Source organism: Crotalus tigris, unplaced genomic scaffold (genome assembly GCF_016545835.1).
Source record: "Crotalus tigris isolate CLP2741 ecotype Arizona unplaced genomic scaffold, ASM1654583v1 scf7180000019817.510193, whole genome shotgun sequence".
Lineage (NCBI taxonomy): Eukaryota > Metazoa > Chordata > Lepidosauria > Squamata > Viperidae > Crotalus > Crotalus tigris.
Genome location: NW_024097726.1, coordinates 31,662 through 59,236, shown reverse-complemented (window position 1 = coordinate 59,236; position 27,575 = coordinate 31,662). Strand labels below are relative to the sequence as shown.

Genomic DNA, 27,575 nt, shown 5'->3' with positions numbered 1-27,575 from the left:
CTATTAGGCTCATAACTGGGGACTACCTGTAGTTTACTGACTGGATGCTCTTCCTGATGTCTACATGGAGTTCACAGTAGACAATTACTCATTGTGCTCAGAGAAATATCTGCAGCTACCAAGGATCAAACTCATAGCCTCCTAATTGTGAGGTGAGAGCTCCACCTCTAGTCCACTGGACTGCTGAAATCTTAATAATCATAATAATTCTCTATAAATCATTCTTTGACCTAAATAAAAGCTATATGTTGCCTGTTTTTCTACACTTTTCTGTCAGCCATTTCTCATACCAGGTAAGATTACATTATGTATTAAGTCCTCTTTATGAGTTGCTCTTTGTGGTTTAACTCAGGCCGTAAAACAATAATGTAGCACTTTGGCAAAAATATGCATCCCAGTAATGCAGCACTGGAGGACAGGATGGAGAAGATCTCCACAGATACCATGGCTTTGCCTTTTGTGCTCAGATAGGCTGGAAAGAAGGAGATCCACACACTGCAAAAGGCCAACATGCTGAAGGTGATGAACTTGGCTTCATTGAAGCTGTCAGGTAGTTTACGGGCAAGAAAAGCCACAATAAAGCTGGCAATGGCTAAGATACCCATGTAGCCCAAGACACAGTAGAAAAAGAAAGCTGACCCCTCATTGCACTGTAAAATCATTTCTTGGAGCTCTGAATGCATGTCCAACTCAGGGAATGGTGGAGATGTTGACAACCAAAGGATACAAATACATACTTGCAAGAGAGAACAGCAAAGTACAGTAGAAAAGGCCAATCTTTTCCCCACCCATTTCCTCATTTGAGACCCTGGTTTAGTGGCCATGAAAGCAACAACCACAGTGATGGTTTTGGCCAGTACACTAGAAATGGCCACTGAAAAAGTGATGCCAAAAGTTGGTTGTCGGAGAAGGCAGGTCACCTTGTCAGGTTGGCTGAGGAACAACAAAGAGGAGAAAAAACAGAGCAGAAGAGAGACAAGAAGGGTGTAGGTGAGGGACCGGTTGTTGGCTTTGACAATGGGAGTATCCCTGTGTTTAATAAATATTCCAAGTGCCCAAGAAGTCAAGAAGAAGAAACAAAGAGCTGCTGAAGCTAAAGCATTTCCTAAGAGTTCTTCAAATGTTAGAAAGACTACCTTTTTCAAGATACAGCCTTTCTTTTCTTTATTTGGATAATGATCTTCTGAACATTGAAAACAGTCATCCATATCTGAAAGAAAAGTCAAGGCATGTGATTATACATTCCATATTTTTGAAAATAATATTCTTTATGGGTGCCAACTAATATCCCTTTCAGGTTTTCTATTGGCTATCAGTTGGATCATGTTTCTATGGAAATGGAGTTTTTCCATCATTGTATCAGTTGGGACCAGCATAAAAGAAGTACAATGGGAAGGGCAATTTTTCTATGAAATGGAGTTCTGTCTAGCATTTTCAAATTTATAAACATTTAGACCATTTAGACTTTTCCCATTTTTCCTAAATATGGACAAGAAATCTGTGAGGACGGATATTAAAGTTTAGCTCTTATAGGCAAGCTTTGAATTCAGAACAACAGATTGTGATTCATAGATATAGTAATGAATATTCACCTTGAAGAACTCCCAATACTATTTGTTACACTACAGTAGTATATTACAGTTTGCTTAGTTCTATCTAATGAAAACTTGCTGGAATGTTTAACCTACCCTTTTGATCTGTAATCTTCCCTTCTGGGCAAGGAACACAGTTGTAGCAACAGAACTGTTTTCCTTCCAACCCTTTCTTCCAATAGCCAGGGTAGCAATGGTCATTACACTGAGAAAATGGAATAACCTGGTGATAAACATAAAAGATTTTGCAAAGGGAAATTTTTTAAGCAGTTTGCATTGTTCTCCTTTATAATGGGGGGGGGAGAGAAGAATATTTGAATTCCTAAAGGGTTAGTCCAGGTGTATTTATAAGGTAAAGGTTTCCCTGTCTAGATGTGTCTGACTCTAGGGCACAGTGCGCATCTCTATTTCTTGTCCGAGGGAGCTAATGTTGTCTGAAGACATTTTCCATGGTCATGTAGCCAGCATGGCTATATGCCAAAGGCCTCTGGAACACTGTACCTTCCCACCAAAGTGGTACCTATTAATGTACTCACATTTGCATGCTTTTGAATTCCTAGATGGACAGAAGCTGAGGCAGGAATGGGAGCTCACCCTGTTGCCCTTAGGTCTCAAACCCTGGCTCTCAGCTTTCCAGGTGACAAGCTCAGTATCTTTAACCACTAATCCATCACATATTTATACTATCCATTAAAATGTTGACATTATAAAGATATGCAAAGAGCACATTTGTCTTGGAAGGAAGGAAGGAAGGAAGGAAGGAAGGAAGGAAGGAAGGAAGGAAGGAAGGAAGGAAGGAAGAGGGAGGGAGAGAGAGAGAGGGAGGAAGGAAGGAAGGGCAGAAGCAATAGTACTTAGACTTATATACTGCTTCACAGTGGTTTAAAGCCCTCTCTAAGCAGTTTACAGACATTGCCCCTAACAATCTGGATCCTTAGTTTACAGACCTTGGAAGGATGGAACATTGAGTCAAGCTTGAATCAGTGAGACTGGAACTGCCAAACTACTGGCAACCAGGAATCACCAGAAGTACCCTGTGATACTGCATTCTAACCACTGTGCACCAGGGCTCTTGAAATATATGTGATTACAAATGAAAATAAAACCTAAATATGAAAAACTGTCTTTTAAATTACAATGTCGTTTTGTCAATTTGATGAATGCTTGATCATTGACAATATTTATACAGAATATGCCATTTTTCTTTCAAAACAGACAAATTAGATTTCTAAAGAGACTGTGTTCAATATTGGATTATAACAGATCAAATAGTTGATTAAATGACCCCCACCTGGTTAAAAGCTGGGTGCCAGATAATCAGCTCTTCATCAATGAGTAATTCCTTCCTGTTGGGAATATGAGGATCCATCTTTCCAACTCTAACTCTCTGAAAGGATCTATTTGGAAAAGTGACCAAGTTGGTGATGTCAAATCCACCTGTTGCTTCCCCTTTCTCATTCAGGAAGACTCTCTCCCCAGCTGAATTGTTAAAAAAAATGCCTTGAAGAAATGAATGGAGCTACTTGAAAGAGAATGAAAGAGAGGGGGAATCATGAAAGGGTAATAATGAAAAAATGGCCAGCATATTTAACTTTCACTTACTCTTTCTTCCATTGCTCTAACAAATATCAAATAAGTACACTTAGAATATAGATAATCTATATTTCAGAGAAAGACACAGGTCTGTTCTATTATTAATTTAATATTACTTACAAGGAAAAAACAAACAACAGCAGTTAACAAATCAAAATCAAAACAAATTATTGACATTATACAACTTGATTTAGATATGATTTATATCCACCATTTAAACAATTAGAACAGTGTTTCCCAAACTTGACAATTTTAAGGCATGTGGACTTCAACTTTCAGAATTCCACAGTCAGCATTGAAGTCCACATGCCTTAAAATTGTCAAATTTGGGAAACACTGAATTAGACAATCAAATTTGGACCATATCTAAACTCATCCTATATTGTTTGCTCTTCATTAGTACAGTGAAGACCTGACAAATTTCCTTTAGCCAGATTTTATCAACTGAGATTCAATTGTTTTGAGAGAGAGAAAGAGAGAGATTGAGAGAATGAGAGAGAATTCTTTCAAACATAGAGTTGTTTCAAAGGGTGGAGGCTGCAGCTGAAAAGGACTGATGTTTGGTCCATACCTCTTGAGCACTGATAGACAGAGAGAATGCTCTCCATCCCAACTCTGAAATGTTCATGAGCCAAAGAGAAGTAGATAAGGGAACCGGCTGAGGATAATTTTGGATAAGAATAATTGTTCACCGGCTAATATAAAAAGTGAAATGTCTACATTTCAGAAATATTTTGGGGCACAGAAAAAGAAAGGCTGCCTTCAGACACAAGACAATTTAATTTTTCTTAGAACCAGGTTGGATAAATTTACAAGAGAGGCCAATTCTATGTGGAGGTGAAAAGTTTTTTATACAATGAAACTGATGCATAAATCCCACTGATTATACCGAAATTAATAAAGACATGGTTTATGTCCATCCTCTTTTATTTTATAAAAGTGACCACTTTGATTAGAGATATTGGACTAGACAGCTATATAAGACACTGGAAAATGTTTGTGGACTTTCTACATGCTAAATATAATAACAGATGGTTAACAGAGGGATTTGAAGATTGGTGTAATATTTAACTCAACCTGTTGACTGCCTTTTCTTCTTGGAACCTACATGTTAAAGGTTAAATTTAATTGATCACTTTTTCCTCCTTTTTTGTGCACTATTTTTTTGGGGTTGTGGTGTTTAGGGTTGAATGTATATTTTTGTTTTCTTACATATTGTTTGTTTGTTTTACTGTTCTGTATTTTATTCTCTATGATAAAACAATAAACACATAAAAAAGAGAGACAATAGTAGCTTTGTTGCCTCAGTCTCTCTATTGATTTATGGCCACAGACCAGGACAAAAAAGCTATATTAGATGGTGGACGATTGTGGATGATAATTGAAATGCAAGATAGGTGTGGTATGGAAAGGTTACCTGCCAAGGCTGCAGATTTGGAAATTCAACTCTTTGAATCGCTCTCGGTTGGGATTTTGATCTCATTGCCTCATGCAAAGAATGTGCCACTGCATAAACAGCATTGTAGATACTGTAGCTTTGGCCAGTCATCTGGAATTCAAACAGAGGTGCAGGCAGATTCTCCAAATTCTCTTCCCCACTACATGTTTCACTGATCAATGAAGGTAAATCTGCCTTTGAAAATATACAGTTAAACAACTGTTGCCAAACCTCTTGAAGAAATCCATCTTTGTGGATTGAAGGTTTGATGACTTGAAGAAATTCTTTGAAGCCTTGAACTTCTCTTGCATGCACTGTAAAGGAAAGAGACCCATGGAACATCTGGAGATCCCAACTCCTTTGAGTTCCCATCAGTATGAAATCAATTGGATTCATCAGGATCCAAACCTTTCTGAATAATGATCTGTCTTTATTTTCAGGATCACGTAGAAACATGACAGTTCTGAGCCATGCTATTGTGAACGATTCTCCATAGACAAGAAAAACATTTGTTTTCTGATCTACCAGTTTATCAGAAATAATTGAGACTGAATTGAACAATTCGGACAAGTCTTCTAAGTAGATATGTTGTGGAATTTTTTGTGTGAAAGCTAAACAGATCCCATTGTGGGAAAGCAATGGCTGCAGGTTTTTCAAAAAACATTCTCCCTTATTTTCAAAAGCAAAGACTCCAATCCATGTCCATCCAAAATGGAGAAGAAGTTGTATAATTCCAATGTACTGATGGTCCTCTTTTGGGACCATGCAATAAAGTGGAGATAACTTATTAATATGACAATCTTCTTGGGCAAAGGAACCATAAGTCAACTGGACAAACAAAAAAGAGAAATTCATTATTCATGAAAATGATGGAAAAAATATGAAAAAGACTGCTATTTAGAAACTTAATGAAGGTCTCTCTACATTGAACATTTCTCCAACTCTAGGTAGATTATGAAAATTCTGATGAACAAGAGAAGCAACTAAAACCCCATGATGAAATATTTTCTCATCTGAAATATAACTAGATTACAACCAAACTCAATTTTCTTATATAGAGTTTCAGTATGTTCAACCCCTTAGAACACCTGGAAACTTGCTAACTATTTGAGCTTATGAGCTCTTCTGAGCATACGGAAAGGTTTCGAAAGAGCTAGATTTACTGGATTATCTTCTTCCCTTATTTGTAGCAGATAGAACTTATGAATGAAAGACTGTGACCATGAGATTCTGGAGGAATTGTTAATCATTTCTTCATTTACTACCATTATTATAAAGATCTCCAAAAATACACATAGTCCCAATCCTTCAATAATTTCCAGGCAAATCAGTTGAATTTTAAATTCAGTTATTATCCGATCCCAACCTAGATATACCAAGGGGAATTGTCACCCATTGTTGGATGGCTTGGTGGAATCTGGAACTGAGTTGATGGCAGCAGTGAAAATGCTGTGTAGCCATGAATTGGGGATGGGCAAGAAATGGCTGAAAGGAGATTCTCCCTAAACCATGAGACATGGCAATCAAAATACGGATATGTTTATAATAAAATATGTTGATCTGTTTAATTAGATTACCTTGAGCCAGGCTCCAGAGTTGTGGGGAAAACAGCAGAAAGAAAAGTGAATTTAACTGAAATCTTGCAGAAAGGTGTGGAAAACAACAAGTATCTACTATTAATAACAAAAGAATTTACTCTCTCACTCCATCCCAAACTACCTGTGGAATTTTGTAGACATTTATACATTCTGCCATATAAGATGATGTATCCGAACCTAATCCTCCAATGATGGCTATGAGATTTTTCCGGCTATCACATTTGTAGTTAGGGATAAATTCCTGGGATTTGAAAAGCAGGTCCAGAGTAGTGCGATAGGTCATCCTTGGATTGTAGTAACTATCATAGATGTGGAATCCAAGAGTGACATTAGGTAAGATCTGGGAGTCCTCATTGATCTCCTTCACAGCAAAGGCCAAGGCAAGGACGTGCTGGTAGAACTTAGTTATTACACTGCAAATAGTTTAAACCCCCATTGAAAAAGTTAAATTGACAATTCTTTTATGGTGAAAGCATTGATATACAAGTAACAACCATTTCTATTTCTATTGTAAGTAAGATGAGAGTCTTTGTAAAACACTCAATAATTTGCATAGTGTTCAACTATATACAGGGTTTCCATGATTGGCAACAAATATATATACAACAAAGTTGCGATTTTGTTTTCTAACTATCACATTTATTTCTATCAGTTCAGCACAAAATAGAATACAGCCAGCAAGTAGCACTCATTTAATGTATGTAAGTTATGTGAGGAGTGACTGTGCAGGTGATATAATTTTAATTAACTTAGGCTCACTAAATGTACTCTTGCACTATAGTTTCATACATTTCATGAGTAAGACTTTAATGCAATGAAAAAAAAATGACTTCTGTTTCCCACAATCAGATAAGATTGAAAGACAAGGAAGCAAGAGTTAGTTTATATACAAAACCTTGAATTTGTTCTCAAAGAGCTATTAGTCATGTAAGCAATTTCGGGAGATCTGCCTAAGATTAGAAAAATGATTGGGAAGAAAAAAAATCCTTACAGTGGTAAATCATAAGGTTTTAGAGAAGGATGTTCCTTAAATTCAATTTCAAAAAAGTGGTAAATTATCTGAGACACCATCCCACCGACAATGAGGTTACCAGGCTGGTACCACTCATGGGGAATAGGGAAAGCATCACTCACAGGGCAGCTCAGAATAACTATATTTTGCACAAAGAGCATCAAAAGGAACAACATCTTAATGTAGTTGTCATAGTGAAAATATATGTGTCTTCTGTCCATAAGGAAGTAGGTATTTCAGTGGTTCATTCAATGATTAATCCAAGGTTTATACCTGACAATGCATCTGATCAGAATTTCCATCATTTTATATTTGAAGGTCCATGTGAGTGCAAATGTGTATATTGACTATCACTTGGATTGAACAGATGTTCTGGAAAGGAAGAAAGGTGGGAGGAAACTTGTAGCAATGAATCTGACAGAGCCATGATTATCTCTTTGTGCCAATCTCCCTGTAGTTCAATAATTACTTTATATCCAAATTGATACTTTAACTGTTGCTTGAATTTAAATTATCTTTATGCCAAGCCCTTAATGTTTTGGACTGGCTAAAAAAAAAATATGGTGATTCCTGTAGGACATAATTATTTTGGTTTTGATGAGGGAATAAGTGGTTCAACTGATGGTTCAACTTTTTTAAAAAAGTGATCAAACGCTAATAAAAGTAATCTAAGGGATATTGGCAATTAAAAATAGCCTTAAGTGTTAAAGTTCATGTTCATTTCTTACAATGGAGCAGGGTTCCCATTTCCCATATAAAATGAATTTAATGGAAAAGAGGAAACATTTTTACATATATTAAGGACTGACAAATAAGCTAATAATTTCTTTGGAGGTTTTATCCACATATTCAGTCAAAGAATGTTGAAGAATGAAACGATAATAACATTGATACTCATATTTGGAAAGTTGCATTAGCCATTGCCTTGAGTTTAATAATCAACTCCATCAAATCTTTAGTTACTTATTTACTTATTTTATTTGTGTCCTAACTTGTATTATTTTAACAAATAAGGCAGAGAGGATATCTAACAAATCTTCCTCCTCCTTTGATAGCATATGGTAGATATGATATGATATATATCAGTGGTGGCGAAACTATGGCACGGGTGCCAGAGGCGGCACTCAGAGCCCTCTCTGTGCACACGCGCTCCGTCCCAGTCCTAGACCTTCAGTTGGGTTTTATAAACCTTTTCGCTTTAGGCCTCTGCTGCCATGTACAAAAAAAAAAAAAAGGTTCAATCAATCAGTCAATTTCAACTTCTTGTGGGGAAAAAAAGTTCTTGCAAAATTGGAATTGATTGATTGAACTTTTTAGTCCCACCCTGTCTGCTGTTACCATCGCAGCCACGCCCACCCAATGGGCCATACCCACCCGGCACCCGATGATACATAAGTTCAGTTTCGGTTGCAGTTTGGGCACTCGGTCTCTAAAAGGTTCGCCATCACTGATATATATGTTATGATATAGGATATGATATGATAGCATATGATAGATATGATAGCAATCTTCCAATATTTGAAGGGTAGCCACAAAGCACCTGAAGGCAGGACAAGAAGCAATGTATGGAAAATAATCAAGGAGAGAACCAACTGAGAACTAAGGAGAAATTACCTGAGAGTGAGAATAATTAATCAGTGGAATGACTTCCCTCTAGTAGTTGTGGATGATCCAACACTGGAAGTTTTTAAGAAGAGATTGGACAACCATTTTTCTGAAATGGAATAGGGTCTCCTGCTTGAGCAGGGGGTGGGATTAGAAAACCTCCAAGGTCTCTTCCAACAATGTTATTCTGTTATTCCTGTTTTCCTCACACAGTAAGAAAGTGGGTTAGGCTGAGAGAGAATGACTGGCTCAAAGTTACCCAGTTGTTTTTCATGGCTAAGATGGCCTCCCACTTTCTAACCTAACCTGGTGCCTAAATCACTAGACCAAACTGACTGTCAAATCTGAAACGACAACAATAACAACAATAATAACAAAATATAATAATAATAATAATAGTTGAGCTTCCGGTGGATCTGCGCGCGCGATGGCGGCTACTTTGTAGCCGTCCTCCTGGGTAAGTGTTTGAATCACTATGAACAGCGGACATCAGCTGTTCAGCGGTTCAAAAACCCCCTCCCGGGCAAAGGGGGGGTAGAGAGGTGTCTGAACAGTGGTAGAGCCTCTTATGCACCCCCAAAGTTTTTTTTGGGGGGGGGGTGAAAAAAGTGCTCCCACGGAGTTCAGACTGTCTTCGCTTCCCAGCTGCTTTTGTCCCTAGGGACAAAACAAGCCACTGCAACCACCTCCGCGATTAAAGTTAACTGGTGAGTTTTTTTTAGAAGCGGACAGAGCTGAGTAGAGGATTTAGTTTTTGCTTTCTTGGATTTTATTTGGATTTTAAGTTCAAAGTTTTATTTTTACTTTTATATTCCCTTTTATATTCCCTCTTTTTATTTTTTTTTCCTTTGCTGAAAGGGAAAGTAAAATGGCGATCGGCAAGCCTTTTCGGTGTTTTTTTTTCAGAAGGTAGAATGGCGACCGGCAGGCTTTTTGGGGTTTCTTTTTTCCCTTTCCCTTTTCCTTTTTTTGTTGTTTTTTAATGATTGGAATGGAGTGTTAGTATTATTATTTTTGTACTTTTTTGGTTTGTTTTTGTACTGTTTGTATTTTTAAAAAAATGGAATGGATTTTTTCTATTTAATTATTCTTTTTTCTTTCTCTCGTTTCTTTTTTTTGAACTCCTTTTTTTATTATAATGATCTCCTCTTGAAGGATTTTTTTTTTGATTTTATGGAGTTAACTTCTTTTTTTTCCTTTGTTTAATTTTTGCAATTTCTAAGAAGGAGTAAAGATTTTTTTAAGATGGCTCCAAAGCGTCCAGTAATCCCTACAGCTTCTAAAGTGGCTTCTTCTTCGGTGTCATCATCAGCGCAACAACCTAAATTAATAGCCTCATCTTCTTCTTTGCCACAGTCAACAATGGTGAAGGATTTGCAAGATATGATGGGAAATGTTATACTTCAAATTAGGGGAGAAATGAAAGAGATTCTAGAGGAAAACAATAAGACTTTGAGGCAAGAGATAGTTTTGGCTTTAAAAGGAGTTGCCTCTGTTCTTGAAAAGTTGAATTCTCGCATAGAAGAAATAGTAGAAAAAGTGGAAGTTTTTTCTTTTCTTGATAGGAGAGAAGATTATGGAGATTGAACGAAAATTTTAGATAAGAAGTTTAAATATAAGAATTTAGTTTAACTATTCAAAAGAGTATCCAGTCTTAATGGTATAATGAATGTTTATATGCTTATTTTTGTGCTCTAGAGTAAAGAAAGAGGGAGATTAGTTCTTATATTGTAGGTATGGATATTTAAAGAAAGTAATGTTTAAATTTGTGTTTTGGGGATTCTATATAAAATGATGGATAATAATATAAGTACAATACTAGAAAATGTTTAAAGTATATTATAATGTGTGTTTAATGTTTGCAACTATTATGTTTTAGAGAAGATAATTTGTTTAATTTAAGGTATTTAGATTTGTTTAGGATTTATATGTGTTTTAAGTTTTTTTCTATTTTTTATTTTCTTTGAAAATTTTAATTAAGCCTGTACTCAGCTCTGGGAAGGTTGAGGAAGGGTATGGGAGGTTTGGGGAAGATGGGGGAGGGTACGGGAGGGTGGAGGTTTGGGGAAGGGATTTGTTTTGTAAAATTTAAAAACTTTCAATAAAAAAATAATAGTTAATAATAAATAATAATAAAATAAATAAATAAATAAATAAAATAATAAATAATAATAAATAATAAAAAAATAATAAAAACTGGTGGGATCATAAAATAGAGAAAGTCATAGAAAATGATAAAATTAAACTGCTCTGGGACTTCAGAATTCAAACAGACAAGCACCTGCAACATAACACCCCAGACTTAACAATTGTCGATAAGAAAGACAAAAAAGTCTGGATAGTGGACGTGGCAGTGCCTGGAGACAGCAGAATAGAAGAGAAAGAACTGGAGAAGATAACAAAATACAAAGACCTACAAATAGAAATAGAAAGACTGTGGCAAAAGCAAGCAAGGGTAGTACCAATAGTCATAGGCTCCTTGGGTGCAATCCCAAAACAACTGGAGCACCACTTGAACACCATTGGCATTGACAAATTTGCTATTAGTCAATTGCAAAAGTCGGCCTTACTAGGAACTGCTTCCATCCTGCGACAATATCTGTAATACCATCAAACATCCACATCTGCCTATCCCAGGTCCTGGGTAAGGACTCGATAGGTAGACAAAATGCCAAATCCAGTCTGAACATCTGGCTGACTGTGCGATGATGATAATAATAATAATAATAATAATAATAATAATAATAATAATAATAATAATAATAATACCCCCAGTGAGGCACTACCTTGACGTGGTTGTGGGGCTTGTGTACTCTGAGGAAGATGAGAGCTATGCCAGAGGTTCAACCATACTGGACAGGTCTCATCAGAGGAGTCAGACAAAGAGTGTCTCTCCCATAAAAAATATGGTGAGACGTAAATTTCAGAATGCCATACCGGCTCGGACGTCGCCCGGGTTAACAAGGTCCGCACTAGATATTGGAGTTCCTGGATATCTGGTGAAAAATGGGTTACAGGACTCAGGACTGTTGGCTGAGCAACCAGGGCCAGCAGCTGCAGAACTACTGGAAGAAAAGGTTTACCCAGGGCAAAGAAATCAAAGCCTTACAAGAAGTAATTCAGAATGTAGAGGCAAACCAGGGGGAGTTGGCAGTGAAGGAATCCAGTAGAGATATACAACTGTTCTCATTTGGAAACCAGGCACCTCTTCCTCAGGAAGAACAAAACCCTCTAACTAAAGAAATAAAAGAATTGAAACAAAGAATAATTGAGCATCTAGAACAGCACAAAAACAACAGAATAAGGCTGCCTGCATTGAAGCTTGTTCCAAAGAAACAGCTAGCACAAGCATTAAAAGATGCAAATACTGCAATAGCAAGTATAAGCACCAATTCACTGCAAGAAACAAACCAACTAATGTACAGCACAGCTGCAGTTATAACAGAATACCTGGGATGCAAAATCAACAAAAAAGAAAAACAAACAAACAGTGCACCACAAAAATGGAAGGTTAGACTAGAAAATAAGATCAGCAAGTTAAGATCACATGCAAGCAAGCTAGAACAGATGAAAGAAAAGAAGCTGAAGAACAAGAAGACCAAAGAATACCTAATCAAGAAATACCACTTAGAAACAAGGAAGATCAAGGAAGCACTGGAAATAATAAAGCAACAAATAACAGCTATAGCCAGGAAAATCAGTAGATATGAAGCTCGAATTGCAAACTATAGGCAGAACCTCCAATTTCAATCCAATCAGAAACGTTTCTACCAATCCATCAATGGAGAAACTGCAAGGAATCAGTCAGTACCTGACAAGGAAGAAACAGTGCAGTTCTGGAAGCAGATATGGGATAACCCAAAGAAATACAACAAGGATGCGGCTTGGTTAAAAGAGGTGGATGCAAATAAAACAGAAGTTGAAATGAAAGAACTAGTAATAACAACAAAAATGGTAGAAAAAAGAGCAAAGAAAATCAAAAATTGGTCAGCACCAGGTGAAGATGAACTGCATGGGTTTTGGTTGAAACATCTAACTGTTATACACCCACTCATTGCCAAGCATTCAACAATATACTACAAGGAGGAGAAATTGAAAAGTGGCTAACAACTGGGAAAACCTACCTAATAATGAAAAATCCAGCAAAAGGGGCAACACCAGGTAACTACAGGCCAATTACCTGCTTACCAACAACTTTCAAATTACTAACTGGTGTGGTAGCTGATGCAGTACAACAGCATCTAGTTGAAAACAATCTCTTTCCACCTGAGCAGAAAGGAAACCGCCCCAATAGCAGAGGAACAAAAGATCAACTCCTAATAGACAAAATGATCTTGGAAAACTGCAAGAGAAGGAAGACCAACCTGAATGTGGCATGGATTGACTACAAAAAGGCATTTGACTCTCTGCCACATGATTGGATAATCAAGTGCCTAGAAATAACAGGAGTCAGTAGAAACATCAGAAAATTTGTGCAAAGATCGATGGCACAATGGAAGACACAGTTGCAGATCAATGGTGAGAGCTGGGAGAGGTTAATATCAAGAGAGGAATATTTCAAGGAGATTCATTATCACCATTACTATTTGTTATTGCACTGTTTCCTCTGTCAACAATACTGAATAACTCAGGACATGGCTATCAAACATCAAAAACATCTGCCAGACTATCCCACCTCCTTTACATGGATGATCTGAAGCTGTATGGAAAAACATCATCTGAAATAGAATCGCTGCTCAACACTGTCCGTATATATAGCCAAGATATTGTAATGGAGTTTGGCTTGGACAAATGTGCCACACTTACTATCAAACAAGGAAAAATAGTGAAAACTGAAGGAATCAAGATGCCCCACGAAAATAACATTAAGAGTCTGGATGAGGAAGAGTACTACAAATACTTGGGTATCCTTCAAGCTGACAACATCAAGCACACTGAAGTCAAGAAAAAGATTAGAGGTGAATACATCAAGAGAGTGAAGAAGATCTTAAAGTCCAAACTCAATGGAGGAAATACCATAAAGGCAATCAACACCTGGGCAATCCCAGTCATTAGGTACACAGCTGGAATAGTGGACTGGACTCAAGCAGAACTAAAAGCAATGGATAGGCAGACCAGAAAAATAATGACAATGAATCATGCCCTTCATCCACGCAGTGATATTGATAGACTTTATCTACCAAGGCAAATAGGTGGGCGTGGAATGCTACAAGTACATCAGATGGTTGAAGAAGAAAAAATGGCTTTGGAAGAATATCTGAAGAACAATGATGAAGATGCACTGAAATTAGTATATCAGGAAGGCTTACTAACTACTGGAGAGACCAAACTGGCCTACAAGAAAGACCAAATGAAGAACAGAATAGAGGCATGGGAAGACAAAGCACTACATGGCCAATACATGAAAAAAATAGCTGGGAAAGCAGATAATAATAAAACCTGGCAATGGCTAAGAGCAGGAAAATTGAAGAAAGAGACCGAGGGACTAATTCTGGCTGCACAAGACCAAGCCTTAAGGACAAATGCATACAAAGTCAAAATTGAGAAGACAGCAACAGACAGTAAGTGCCGCCTATGCAAAGAAGCTGAAGAAACAGTGGACCACTTGGTAAGCTGTTGCAAGAAGATTGCACAGACTGATTACAAGCAGCGGCATGACAAAGTAGCAACAATGGTGCATTGGAGGATCTGCAAAAAATATCTTTTGCCTGTAAGCAAAAACTGGTGGGATCATAAAATAGAGAAAGTCATAGAAAATGATAAAATTAAACTGCTCTGGGACTTCAGAATTCAAACAGACAAGCACCTGCAACATAACACCCCAGACTTAACAATTGTCGATAAGAAAGACAAAAAAGTCTGGATAGTGGACGTGGCAGTGCCTGGAGATAGCAGAATAGACGAGAAAGAACTGGAGAAGATAACAAAATACAAAGACCTACAAATAGAAATAGAAAGACTGTGGCAAAAGCAAGCAAGGGTAGTACCAATAGTCATAGGCTCCTTGGGTGCAATCCCAAAACAACTGGAGCACCACTTGAACACCATTGGCATTGACAAATTCGCTATTAGTCAATTGCAAAAGGCAGCCTTATTAGGAACTGCTTCCATCCTGCGACGATATCTGTAATACCATCAAACATCCACATCTGCCTATCCCAGGTCCTGGGTAAGGACTCGATAGGTAGACAAAATGCCAAATCCAGTCTGAACATCTGGCTGACTGTGCGATGATTGATGATGATGATAATAATAATAATAATAATAATAATAATAATAATAATAATAATAATAATAATAATAATAATAGTTGGATGGGACCTTGGAGGTCTTCCAGTCCAACCCCCTGCTCAGGCAGGAAACCTTATACAATTTCAGATAAATGGCTGTCCAGTCTCCTCTTAAAAACTTCCAGTGTTGGAGCGTTCACAGCTTCTGTAGGCAGGTAGTTCCACTGTTCTACCTGTCAGAAAATTTCTCCTTAGTTCTAGGTTGCTTCTCTCTTTGGTTCGTTTCCATCCGTTGCTTCTTGTCCTGCCTTCAGGAGATTTGGAGAATAGCTTGACTCCCTCTTCTTTGTGGCAGCCCATGAGATATTGGAACACTGCTGTCATGTCCCCCCTTGTCCTTCTCTTCATTAGACTAGACATACCCAACTGGCTCTCAGATCAAATATCTCACTTTTGACTGAGTGCAGGAATCCTTTTTGAGCAGGGAACTCCAAAGCCACAAACCAGAGTAAGAAATATTGAACTGATACTCAAAGAAAAGAAAAATTGTGGTTGCTGGGTGTGACTGTCAGAATTTCCCTGACTGTGTTTCAGTAGGTTGTGTGTTCCTCCAGGGAATCCTTATCTTCATGTATATTGTCACATGAGGACACTTGAATGTCTTCTCTGAAACTTTCATTGCTACCTTACCTTACAGCATAATTCCTGAGTGCTGGTTCTTTTGTTGTTGGTTGTCCCAAAGGTGATTTTTCAAAAGGCAGCAGGACTTTCTTTGTTTTTGCTTGAAGACATTTCACTTCTCATCCAAGCAGCTTCTTCGGTTCTTGGTCAGAGTCAAAACTGAAGAAGCTTCTTGGAGGAGAAGTGAAACATCTTCAAGGAAAAATGAAGATAGTCCAGTTGCCTTTTGAAAAATCACCTTTGCGACAACCATGACCTGGATGACTAAGAATCTTCTTAGACATTTATTGTTAGTTGTTGATCCTGAGAAGCAAAATCTACATAAACATCAGGATCTTGTTTATCAATTCTAAGGATGGTTGCTGCATGTTAATCAGATTTTATAAAACTATATTTAATCATACCTCCACTTCTAATGGATATTGCCAGGTTTCTAATTATGCAGTTGCCAAAGACCATCTAATATCTTTTAATAACTAATTTATTAATTTAGCAACTTCATGTGGCTGCGCATCTCGTGGCAAGTGACTCTGGACAGCATGCAAAAATCCAGTACACAAGTAAGACAATCATTAGTTAAAATCATTCTATAATAATTATTTAAAAGAATCAAAATGTCAAGCTGAGAAGAATGTTTATGCTACTGTATCCATTACTGCTTTTTAACTTGCCAACAGACTCGGAGGGGGGGGAAGGAAAAATTAAATGCAGCTTTCAGACATTGGACTGCCAGCTGTGAGAACCAAGGTTGTCCAAGAACTGTTTACTGAGAACTGAAACACTCTCTCATAACAATTGTCTGACACTTTATTGGATAATGTGACTTAATAGGGGGGAGGGAGATTCTATACTTTAATGTACTTATTTTGGCACCAAGTAACCAGAGCTGGTTTTCTATTCATCTTTGCCGAAATGGTGATGCTCAATAAATTTTGCATTAGAGATTGGAAAGTCTCAGCTGTGCTTATTTTGTTGGGTTCATCAGTCGAAACCTTGACACCAAAATGATAAAGCTAAAACTGGAAAAGATCAAATCAAATCACTCTTTATGATGGTAATTGGCCAGCATAAACTTCTTGTAAAGGATGATATGGAAGTAAGAATACATTTAATTTCCTTTCACTAATTCTTTTTGTATTATTAAAAAAAATAAGTTATAGTGGAAATAGATTGATGAATAGAGAGTGAGCTTGATTTTTTTAAAAAAAAATGCATTTATATTTCAGAAACTCTATAATATTCACATTTCAAAGACCCCAGAGCAATCCAAAACTGTAATACCGTGTTAAATACATGTTCATAACTTGATTTCCCCCTTTACTATATTTATGAATTCGTTTATGAATTGTAAACATACAAACCAAACCATATATTCCGGTGTATAAGATGACTTTTGAGAGCGTTGAAACAGGCGCCGAACTCGCGGGTCATCTTATACACCGAGTCGTCTTATACGCTGTAAATAAGGTAGTTTTTGGCGTATAAGATGACTTTCTTGGCATGCGACTCGGCGTCAATCGTCTTATACGCCAGAAATAATGGTAGTTTCCAGCTTATAAGATGACTTTCTTGGCATGTGACTCGGCGTCGATCGTCTTGCAACTCGGCGTTGAACTCGGGGGTTATCCCATACGCCGGATCGCCCTTTACGCCGGAAGGTACGGTAACTATGGCAAGGTCCTATCATATAAGGAGGTACATCTGGTGGGACCCAGAAAAAAGGACTTTTCTGTGTTGACTCCCTCCCTTTAGAATATCATCCCTTCAGAAATTTGACACTCTTTTGTAAGCTTCTGAAGACTTGGTTTTTTCAGTGGGCCTGGGAAACTTAGAGTGGAGTGGCTTATTTGACTGTGTGTGGTCACCAGACCAGTGGCATGGGGGTTATTGTTTTATTTTTATTTCTATATTGTATTTTATTGCATGTAAGCTTCCTAGAGTCACTGTGTGTGAGTAGGGGGCTATATAAATTTTCTAAATAAATAAACAAGTAAACTACAAACATTGGATATGATCTGATTCAATATCTCTAATCTCCTAACAAGACATCTGGATTCTCAATGTCTTGCTATCTTGAAAGACAGAAGGTGTTCAATTGAAGAATCTTGGAGAACGATTGCAGCAAGAGCATTTCTTTTGCAATTGGCAACCATAATAAATTGTAATGATTAGGATAATTCTCCATGAATCCTCTATTGTCAGAAGTAATGACTTCTACATGTCTCTTATGGATAGCAAACAGACCTTCTCTTCTTCTTCTATCAGCAATTTCTCAAAGCCAGCAATATTACATGATGTGTTAATTCCTCTTTATGAGTTGCTCTCTGCAGTTTAATTCAGGCCGTAAAACAATGATGTAACACTTTGGCAAAAATATGCATCCCAGTAATGCAGCACCAGAGGACAAGATGGAGAAGACCTCCACAGCTACCATGGCTTTGCCTTTTGTGCTCAGATAGGCTGGAAAGAAGAAATCCATACACTGCAGAAAGCCAACATGCTGAAGGTGATGAACTTGGCTTCATTAAAGCTGTCAGGTAATTTACGGGAAAGAAAAGCCACAATAAAGCTGGCAATGGCTAAGATACCCATGTAGCCCAAGACACAGTAGAAAAAGAAAGCTGATCCCTCATTGCACTGTAAAATCATTTCTTGGAGCTCTGAATGCATGTCCAACTCAGGGAATGGTGGAGATGTTGACAACCAAAGGATACAAATACATACTTGCAAGAGGGAACAGCAAAGTACAGTAGAAAAGGCCAATCTTTTCCCCACCCATTTCCTCATCTGAGACCCTGGTTTAGTGGCCATGAAAGCCACAACCACAGTGATGGTTTTGGCCAGTACACTAGAAATGGCCACTGAAAAAGTGATGCCAAAAGTTGGTTGTCGGAGAAGGCAGGTCATCTTGTCAGGTTGGCCGAGGAACAACAAAGAGGAGAGAAAACAGAGCAGAAGAGAGACAAGAAGGGTGTAGGTGAGGGACCGGTTGTTGGCTTTGACAATGGGAGTATCTCTGTATTTAATAAATGTTCCAAGTGCCCAAGAGCTCAGGAAGAAAAAACAAAAAGCAGTTGAGGCTAAACCAATTCCTAAGTTTTCTTCAAAAGTTAGGAATACCAGCAGTTTCAGGACACATCTTTTCTTTTCTTTATTTGGATAATGGTCTCCTGAACATTCGAAACAGTCATCCATATCTGGAAGGAAAATCAAGGAATTTGTCATCATTTGTCATTCCATATTATTCAAATTACATTCTGAATGGTTGCTAGTTGTTGTTCCTTTTGAGTTCTTTCCTCTGGTTACCAGATCGATCATGTTTCTATGAAAATTCAGTTTTTCCTCAGATGGAAAATTTAGGATTGGCATAAAAGAAAGCAGAAATGGAAGAACAATTATTCTTTGGAATGCAACCCTTGGTATCATTTTAAAATTTATTACAATTTCCATTTGGACTTGTCACATTTTGTCCAAAACATGGAAAAGAAAACCATGAGGATATATGTAAGTCTCTAGTAACAGAGTGTATTGACAAACTTTGAAACCTGAACAATAGATTGTGAATCACAGCTATAAAAATGAATATTTGTCTTGAATAAGACGTAGAAGTATTATTTATGTGCATCTGTTTCAAAATACAGCCTTTCTTTTCTTTATTTGGATAATGATCTTCTGAACATTGAAAACAGTCATCCATATCTGAAAGTAAAGTCAAGGCATGTGATTATACATTCCATATTTTTGAAAATAATATTCTTTATGGGTGCCAACTGTTATTCCTTTCAGGTTTTCTATTGGTTATCAGTTGGATCGTGTTTCTATGGAAATGCAGTTTTTGCATCATTGTATCAGTTGGGACCAGCATAAAAGAAACACAATGGGAAGAGCAATTATTCTATGAAATGGAGTTCTGTGTACCACTTTCAAATTTATAAACATTTAAACCATTTAGACTTTTCCCATTTTTCCTAAACATGGAGAAGAAATCTGTGAGGATGGATATTAAAGTTTAGCTCTTATGGGCAACCTTTGAATGTAGAACAACAGATTGTGATTCACAGGTATAGTAATGAATATTCACCTTGAAGAACTCCCAATACTCTTTGTTACACTACAGTAGTGTATTACTGTTTGAATGAAAAGTTGCTGGAATGTTTAACCTACCCTTTTGATCTGTAATCTTCCCTTCTGGGCAAGGAACACAGTTGTAGCAACAGAACTGTTTTCCTTCCAACCCTTTCTTCCAATAGCCAGGGTAGCAATGGTCATTACACTGAGAAAATGGAATAACCTGGTGATAAACAAAAAAGATTTTGCAAAGGGAAATTTTTTAAGCAGTTTGCATTGTTCTCCTTTATAATGGGGGGGGGGAGAGAAGAATATTTGAATTCCTAAAGGGTTAGTCCAGGTGTATTTATAAGGTAAATGTTTCCCTGTCTAGATGTGTCTGACTCTAGGGCACAGTGGGCATTTCTATTTCTTGTCTGAGGGAGCTAATGTTGTCTGAAGACATTTTCCATGGTCATGTAGCCCGTATGTCTATATGCCAAAGGCCCCTGGAACACTGAACCTTCCCACCAAAGTTGTACCTATTAATCTACTCACATTTGCATGCTTTTGAATTCCTAGGTGGACAGAAGCTGAGGCAGGAATGGGAGCTCACCCTGTTGTCCTTAGGTCTCAAACCTTGGCTCTCAGCTTTCCAGGTGACAAGCTCAGTATCTTTAACCACTAAAATGTTGATATTATAAAGGTATTCAAAGAGCACATTTGTCTTGGAAGGAAGGAAGGAAGGAAGGAAGGAAGGAAGGAAGAAGGAAGGAAGGAAGGAAGGAAGGAAGGAAGGAAGGAAGGAAGGAAGGAAGAGGGAGGAAGTGAGAGAGAGAGAGGGAGAGAAGGAAGGAAGGGTAGAAGCAATAGTACTTAGACTTATATACTGCTTCACAGTGGTTTAAAGCCCTCTCTAAGCGGTTTACAGATATTGCCCCTAACAATCTGGATCCTTAGTTTACAGACCTTGGAAGGATGGAACACTGAGTCAAGCTTGAATCAGTGAGACCTGAACTGCCAAACTGCTGGCAGCCAGGAGTCAGCAGAAGTACCCTGCGATACTGCATACCACTGTGCACCAGGGCTCTTGAAATATGTGTGATTACAAATGAAAATAAAACCTAAATATGAAAAACTGTCTTTTACATTACAATGTCATTTTGTCAATTTGATGAATGCTTGAACGTTGACAATATTTGTACAGAATATGCCATTTTTCTTTCAAAAAAGACAAATTAGATTTCTAAAGTGACCATGTTCAATATTGGATCATAACAGATCAAATAGTTGATTAAATGACCCACACCTGGTTAAAAGCTGGGTGCCAGATAATCAGCTCTTCATTGATGAATAATTCCTTCCTGTTGGGACTATGAGGATCCATTTTTCCAACTCTAACTCTCTGAAAGGATCTATTTGGAAAAGTGACCAAGTTGGTGATGTCGAATCCACCTGTTGCTTCCCCTTTCTCATTCAGGAAGACGCTCTCCCCAGCTGAATTGTTAAAAGAAATGCCTTGAAGAAATGAATGGAGCTACTTGAAAGAGAATGAAAGAGAGGGGGAATCATGAAAGGGTAATAATGAAAAAGTGGCCAGTTTATTTAACTTTCAGTTACTATTTCTTCCCATTGCTCTAACAAATATCAAATAAGTACACTTAGAATATAGATAATCTATATTTCAGAGAAAGACACAGGTCTGTTCTATTATTAATTTAATATTACTTACAAGGAAAAAAGAAACAAAAGCAGTTAACAAATGAAAATCATAAATTATTGACATTATACAACTTGATTTAGATATGATTTATATCCACTATTTAAACAATTAGACAATCAAATTTGGACCATATCTAAACTCATCCTATACTGTTTGCTCTTCATTAGTACAGTGAAGACCTGACAAATTTCCTTTAGCCAAATTTTATCATCTGAGATTCAATTGTTTTGAGAGAGAGAGAGAGAGAGATTGAGAGAATGAGAGAGAACTTTTTCAAACATAGAGTTATTTCAAAGGGTGGAGGCTGCAGCTGAAAAGGACTGAAGTTTGGTCCATACCTCTTGAACACTGATAGAGAGAGAGAATGCTCTCCATCCCAACTCTGAAATGTTCATGAGCCAAAGAGAAGTAGATAAGGGAACCGGCTGAGGATAATTTTGGATAAGAATAATTGTTCACCGGCTAATATAAAAAGTGAAATGTCTACATTTCAGAAATGTTTTGGGCACAGAAAAGAAAGGCTGCCTTCAGACACAAGACAATTTAATTCTTCTTAGAACCAGGTTGGATAAATTTACAAGAGAAGCCAATTCTATGTGGAGGTGAAAAGTTTTTTATACAATGAAAGCTGATGCATAAATCCCAGTGATTATACAGAAATTAATAAAGACATGGTTTATGTCCATCCTCTTTTATTTTATAAAAGAGACCACTTTGATTAGAGATATTGGACTAGACAGCTATATAAGACACTGGAAAATGTTTGTGGACTTTCTACATGCTAAATATAATAACAGATGGTTAACAGAGGAATTTGAAGATTGGTGTAATATTTAACTCAACCTGTTGACTGCCTTTTCTTCTTGGAACCTATATGTTAAAGGTTAAATTTAATTGATCACTTTTTCCTCCTTTTTTCTGCAGTATTTTTTTTTTTGGTTGTGGTGTTTAGGGTTGAATGTATATTTTTGTTTTGTTACATTTTGTTTGTTTGTTTTACTGTTCTATATTTTATTCTCTATGATAACACTATAAACTTATAAAAAAGAGAGACACTAGTAGCTTTGTTGCCTCAGTCTCTCTATTGATTTATGGCCACAGACCAGGATAAAAAAGCTATATTAGATGGTGGACAATTGTGGATGATAACTGAAATGCGAGATAGGTGTGATATGGAAAGATTACCTGCCAAGGGTGCAGATTTGGAAATTCAACCCTTTGAATCTCTCTTGGTTGGGATTTTGATCTCATTGCCTCATGCAAAGAATGTGCCACTGCATAAACAGCATTGTAGATACTGTAGCTTTGGCCAGTCATCTGGAATTCAAACAGAGGTGCAGGAAGATTCTCCAAATTCTCTTCCCCACTACACATTTCATTGATCAATGAAGATAAATCTGGCTTTGAAAATACACAGTCAAACAACTGTTGCCAAATCTCTTGAAGAAATCCATCTTTGTGGGTGGAAGGTTTGATGACTTGAAGAAATTCTTTGAAGCCTTGAACCTCTCTTGCATGCACTGTAAAGGAAAGAGACCCATGGAACATCTGGAGATCCCAACCCCTTTGAGTTCCCGTCAGTATGAAATCAATTGGATTCATCAGGATCCAAACCTTTCTGAATAATGATCTGTCTTTATTTTCAGGATCACGTAGAAACATGACAGTTCTGAGCCACACTATTGTGAAAGATTCTCCATAGACAAGAAAAACATTTGCTTTTTGATCTACCAGTTTATCAGAAATAATTGAGACTGAATTAGACAATTCAGACAAGTCTTCTAAGCAGATATGTTGTGGAATTTTTTGTGTGAAAGCTAAACAGATCCCATTGTGTGAAAGCAATGGCTGCAGGTTCTTCAAAAAACATTCTCCCTTATTTTCAAAAGCAAAGACTCCAATCCATGTCCATCCAAAGTGGAGAAGAAGTTGTATAATTCCAATATACTGATGGTCCTCTTTTGGGACCATGCAATAAAGTGGAGATAATTTATTAATCTCAAAATCTTCTTGGGCAAAGGAACTATAAGTCAACTGGACAAACAAAAAAGAGAAATTCATTATTCATGAAAATGATGGAAAAAATATGAAAAAGACTGAACATTTCTCCAAATCTAGGTAGATTATGACAATTCTGATGAACAAGAGAAGCAACTAAAACCCCATGATGAAATATTTTCTCATCTGAAATATAACTAGATTACAACCAAACTCAATTTCCTAATATAGAGTTTCAGTATGTTCAACCCCTTAGAACACCTGGAAACTTGCTAACTATTTGAGCTTATGAGCTCTTCTGAGCCTACGGAAAGGTTTTGTAAGAGCTAGACTTACTGGATTATCTTTTTCCCTTATTTGTAGCAGATAGAACTTATGAATGAAAGACTGTGACCATGAGATTCTGGAGGAATAGTTAATCATGTCTTCATTTACTTCAATTATTATAGAGATCTCCAAAAGTACACATAGTCCCAATCCTTCAACAATTTCCAGGCAAATCAGTTGAGTTTTAAATTCAGTTATTATCCAACCCCAACCTAGATATAGCAAGGGGAATTGTCACCCATTGTTGGATGGGTTGGTGGAATCTGGAACTGAGTTGAGGGCAAGAGTGAAAATGCTGTGTAGCCATGAGTTGGGGATGGCAAGAAGTGGCTGAAAGGAGATTCTCCCTAAACCATGAGACATGACAGCAGTGTTCCAGTTTTTGAGCTGCTCCTAGAAAGACGAGGAGGTAAACTATTTTCCAAAGCACCAATAGGCAAGACGAGAAACAATGGATGGAAACTAACCAAGGAGAGAAGCAACCTAGAACTAAGGAGAAATTTCCTAACAGTGAGAACAATCAACCAATGAAACAACTTGTCTTCAGAAGTTGTGGGTGCTCCATCACTGGAGGCTTTTTATAAAAAACCAGGTACTCATTTATCTGAAATAGTATAGGATCTTTTGCTAAAAGAGGGGGTTGGATTAGAAGATGTCCAAGGTCCCTACCAACTCCATTATCCTATGTTCTATGTTGGGTGTGCTAGCCAGCCTTTTCTATTGTCCTCTTGACATAGCTCCAGATTTCACCACATAGTGGTCAAACCAGAATATCTGATGACCCTCCCAAGTAAGATAAATTTTATACTGTAATTTGTGATTTAAATTTTCTAATCAATGATTGTAATAAAAGATTTTGATTTTCTTGATCGATCATTTTGAGCCAACCTATTGAGTTGTGGGAACAATTTCAGAAGAGAGAGCAAAGAGAACAAAAATGAAGGCTTGCAGAAAGACATGGCAAAGTACTAAATAATCCTACAGCACCAATCCCAGCAAATGCTAGGAAAAACAATTGAGTTTTACACTAAACTACTTTTATCACACATCAACCAAATTGTAGCACGAAGAAGTGTGACGTATTGCTACATGGCAATCAAAACACGTATATTTTTGTAATATGTTGATTTGTTTAATTAGATTACCTTGAGCCAGCCTCCAGAGTTTTGGGGAAAACAGCAGAAAGGAAAGAAAAGTGAATTTAACTGAGGTTTTGAAGAAAGGTGTGAAAAACAACAAGTATCTACTATTAATTACAAAATAATTTTCTCTCTCACTCCATCCCAAACTACCTGTGGAATTTTGTAGACATTTATACTTTCTGCCATATAAAATGATGTATCCGAACCTAATCCTCCAATGATGGCTATGAGATTTTTCCGGCTATCGCATTTGTAGTTAGGGACAAATTCCTGGGATTTGAAAAGCAGGTCCAGTGTTGTGCGATAGGTCATCCTTGGATTGTAGTAACTATCATAGATGTGGAACCCAAGAGTGACGTTAGGTAAGATCTGGGAGTCCTCATTGATCTCCTTCACAGCAAAGGCCAAGGCAAGAATGTGCTGGTAGAACTTAGTTATTACACTGCAAATAGTTTAAACACCCCCATTGAAAAAGTTAAATTGACAATTCTTTTATGGTGAAAGCATTGATGTACAAGTAGCAACCATTTCTATTTCTATTGTAAGTAAGATGGGAGTCTTTGTAAAACACTCAATAATTTGCATAGTGTTCAACTATATACAGTGTTTCCATGATTGGCAACAAATAGATATACAACAAAGTCGCGATTTTGATTTCTAACTATCACATTTATTTCTATCAGTTCGGCACAAAATAGAATACAGCCAGCAAGTAGCACTCATTTAATGTATGTAAGTTATGTGAGGAGTGACTGTGCAGGTGATATAATTTTAATTATCTTAGGCTCACTAAATGTACTCTTGCACTATAGTTTCATACATTTCACGAGTAAGACTTTAACGCAATGAAAAGAAAATGATTTTTTTTACCACAATCAGATAAGATTGAAAGACAAGGAAGCAAGAGTTAGTTTATATACAAAATCTTGAATTTGTTCTCAAAGAGCTATTAGTCATGTAAGCAATTTTGGGAGATCTGCCTAAGATTAGAAAAATGATTGGGAAGAAAAAAAATCCTTACAGTGGTAAATCATAAGGTTTTAGAGAAGGATGTTCCTTAAATTCAATTTCAAAAAAGTGGTATATTATCTGAGACACCATCCCACCGACAATGAGGTTACCAGGCTGGTACAACTCATAGGGAATAGGGAAAGCATCACTCACAGGGCAGCTCAGAATAACTATATTTTGCACAAAGAGCATCAAAAAGAACAACATCTTAATGTAGTTGTCATAGTGAAAATATATGTGTCTTCTGTCCATAAGGAAGTAGGTATTTCAGTGGTTCATTCAATGATTAATCCAAGGTTTATACCTGACAATGCATCTGATCAGAATTTCCATCATTTTATATTTGAAGGTCCATGTGAGTGCAAATGTGTATATTGACTATCACTTGGATTGAAGAGATGTTCTGGAAAGGAAGAAAGGTGGGAGGAAACTTGTAGCAATGAATCTGACAGAGCCATGATTATCCCTTTGTGCCAATCTCCCTGTAGTTCAATAATTACTTTATATCCAAATTGATACTTCAATTGTTGCTTGAATTTAAATTATCTTTATGCCAAGCCCTTGATGTTTTGGACTGGCTAAAAAAATATATGGTGATTCCTGTTGGACATAATTATTTTGGTTTTGATGAGGGAATAAGTGGTTCAACTGATGGTTCAACTTTTTTTTAAAAAGTGATCAAACGCTAGTAAAAGTAATCTAAGGGACGTTGGCAATTAAAAATAGCCTTAAGTGTTAAAGTTCATGTTCATTTCTTAAATGGAGCAAGGTTCCCATTTCCCATATAAAATGAATTTAATGGAGAAGAGGAAACATTTTTACATATATTAAGGACTGACAAATAAGCTAATAATTTCTTTGGAGGTTTTATCCACATATTCAGTCAAAGAATGTTGAAGAATGAAAGGATAATAACATTGATACTCATATTTGGAAAGTTGCATTAGCCATTGCGTTGAGTTTAATAATCTACTCCATCAAATCTTTAGTTACTTATTTACTTATTTTATTTGTGTCCTGACTTGTATTATTTTAAAGGCAGAGAGGATATTTTACACATCCTCCTCCTCCTCTGATAGCATATGGTAGATATGATATGAGATATATGATATGATATATGATATGATATGATAGCATATGATAGATATGATAGCAATCTTCCAATATTTGAAGGGCAGCCACAAAGCACCTGAAGGCAGGACAAGAAGCAATGGATGGAAAATAATCAAGGAGAGAACCAACTGAGAACTAAGGAGAAATTACCTGATAGTGAGAATAATTAATCAGTGGAACGACTTCCCTCTAGAAGTTGTGGGTGATCCAACACTGGAAGTTTTTAAGAAGAGATTGGACAACCACTTGTCTGAAATGGAATAGGGTCTCCTGCCTGAGCAAGAGGTTGGACTAGATGACCTCCAAGGTCTCTTCCAACATTGGTATGTTATTCCTGTTTTCCTCGCACAGTAAGAAAGTGGGTTCGGCTGAGAGAGAATGACTGGCTCAAAGTTACCCAGTTGTTTTTCATGGTTAAGGTGGCCTCCCACTTTCTAACCTAACCTGGTGCCTAAATCACTAGAC

General features: G+C 37.1%; 1 protein-coding gene and 1 pseudogene across 1 annotated transcript; both read right to left on the bottom strand.

Annotated features, from left to right (window-relative positions):
- Positions 1 to 311: 311 nt before the first annotated feature.
- On the bottom strand, positions 312 to 7,292 carry LOC120317747 (extracellular calcium-sensing receptor-like). The gene is made up of 5 exons (XM_039364590.1): positions 7,213 to 7,292; positions 6,343 to 6,634; positions 4,603 to 5,451; positions 1,689 to 1,815; positions 312 to 1,210 (listed from the first exon to the last, which is right to left on the bottom strand). Exons 1-5 carry the CDS (start codon positions 7,290 to 7,292, stop codon positions 312 to 314), a joined length of 2,247 nt encoding a protein of 748 aa, XP_039220524.1.
- A 10,756-nt stretch (positions 7,293 to 18,048) lies between these two features.
- LOC120317746 lies at positions 18,049 to 26,087 on the bottom strand (annotated as a pseudogene).
- Between the last annotated feature and the right edge of the window lie 1,488 nt (positions 26,088 to 27,575).

Bases quoted from the DNA above. Each gene is read 5' to 3' on its own strand.
- LOC120317747 (XM_039364590.1), bottom strand. From the start codon at position 7,292: ATGGTGTCTCAGATAATTTACCACTTTTTTGAAATTGAATTTAAGGAA. The intron at 6,635-7,212 runs GTAAGGATTTTT...AACTATTTGCAG, and splicing joins AAACCTTATGATTTACCACT to TGTAATAACTAAGTTCTACC. The intron at 5,452-6,342 runs GTAGTTTGGGAT...TTGTTTGTCCAG, and splicing joins ATGTCTACAAAATTCCACAG to TTGACTTATGGTTCCTTTGC.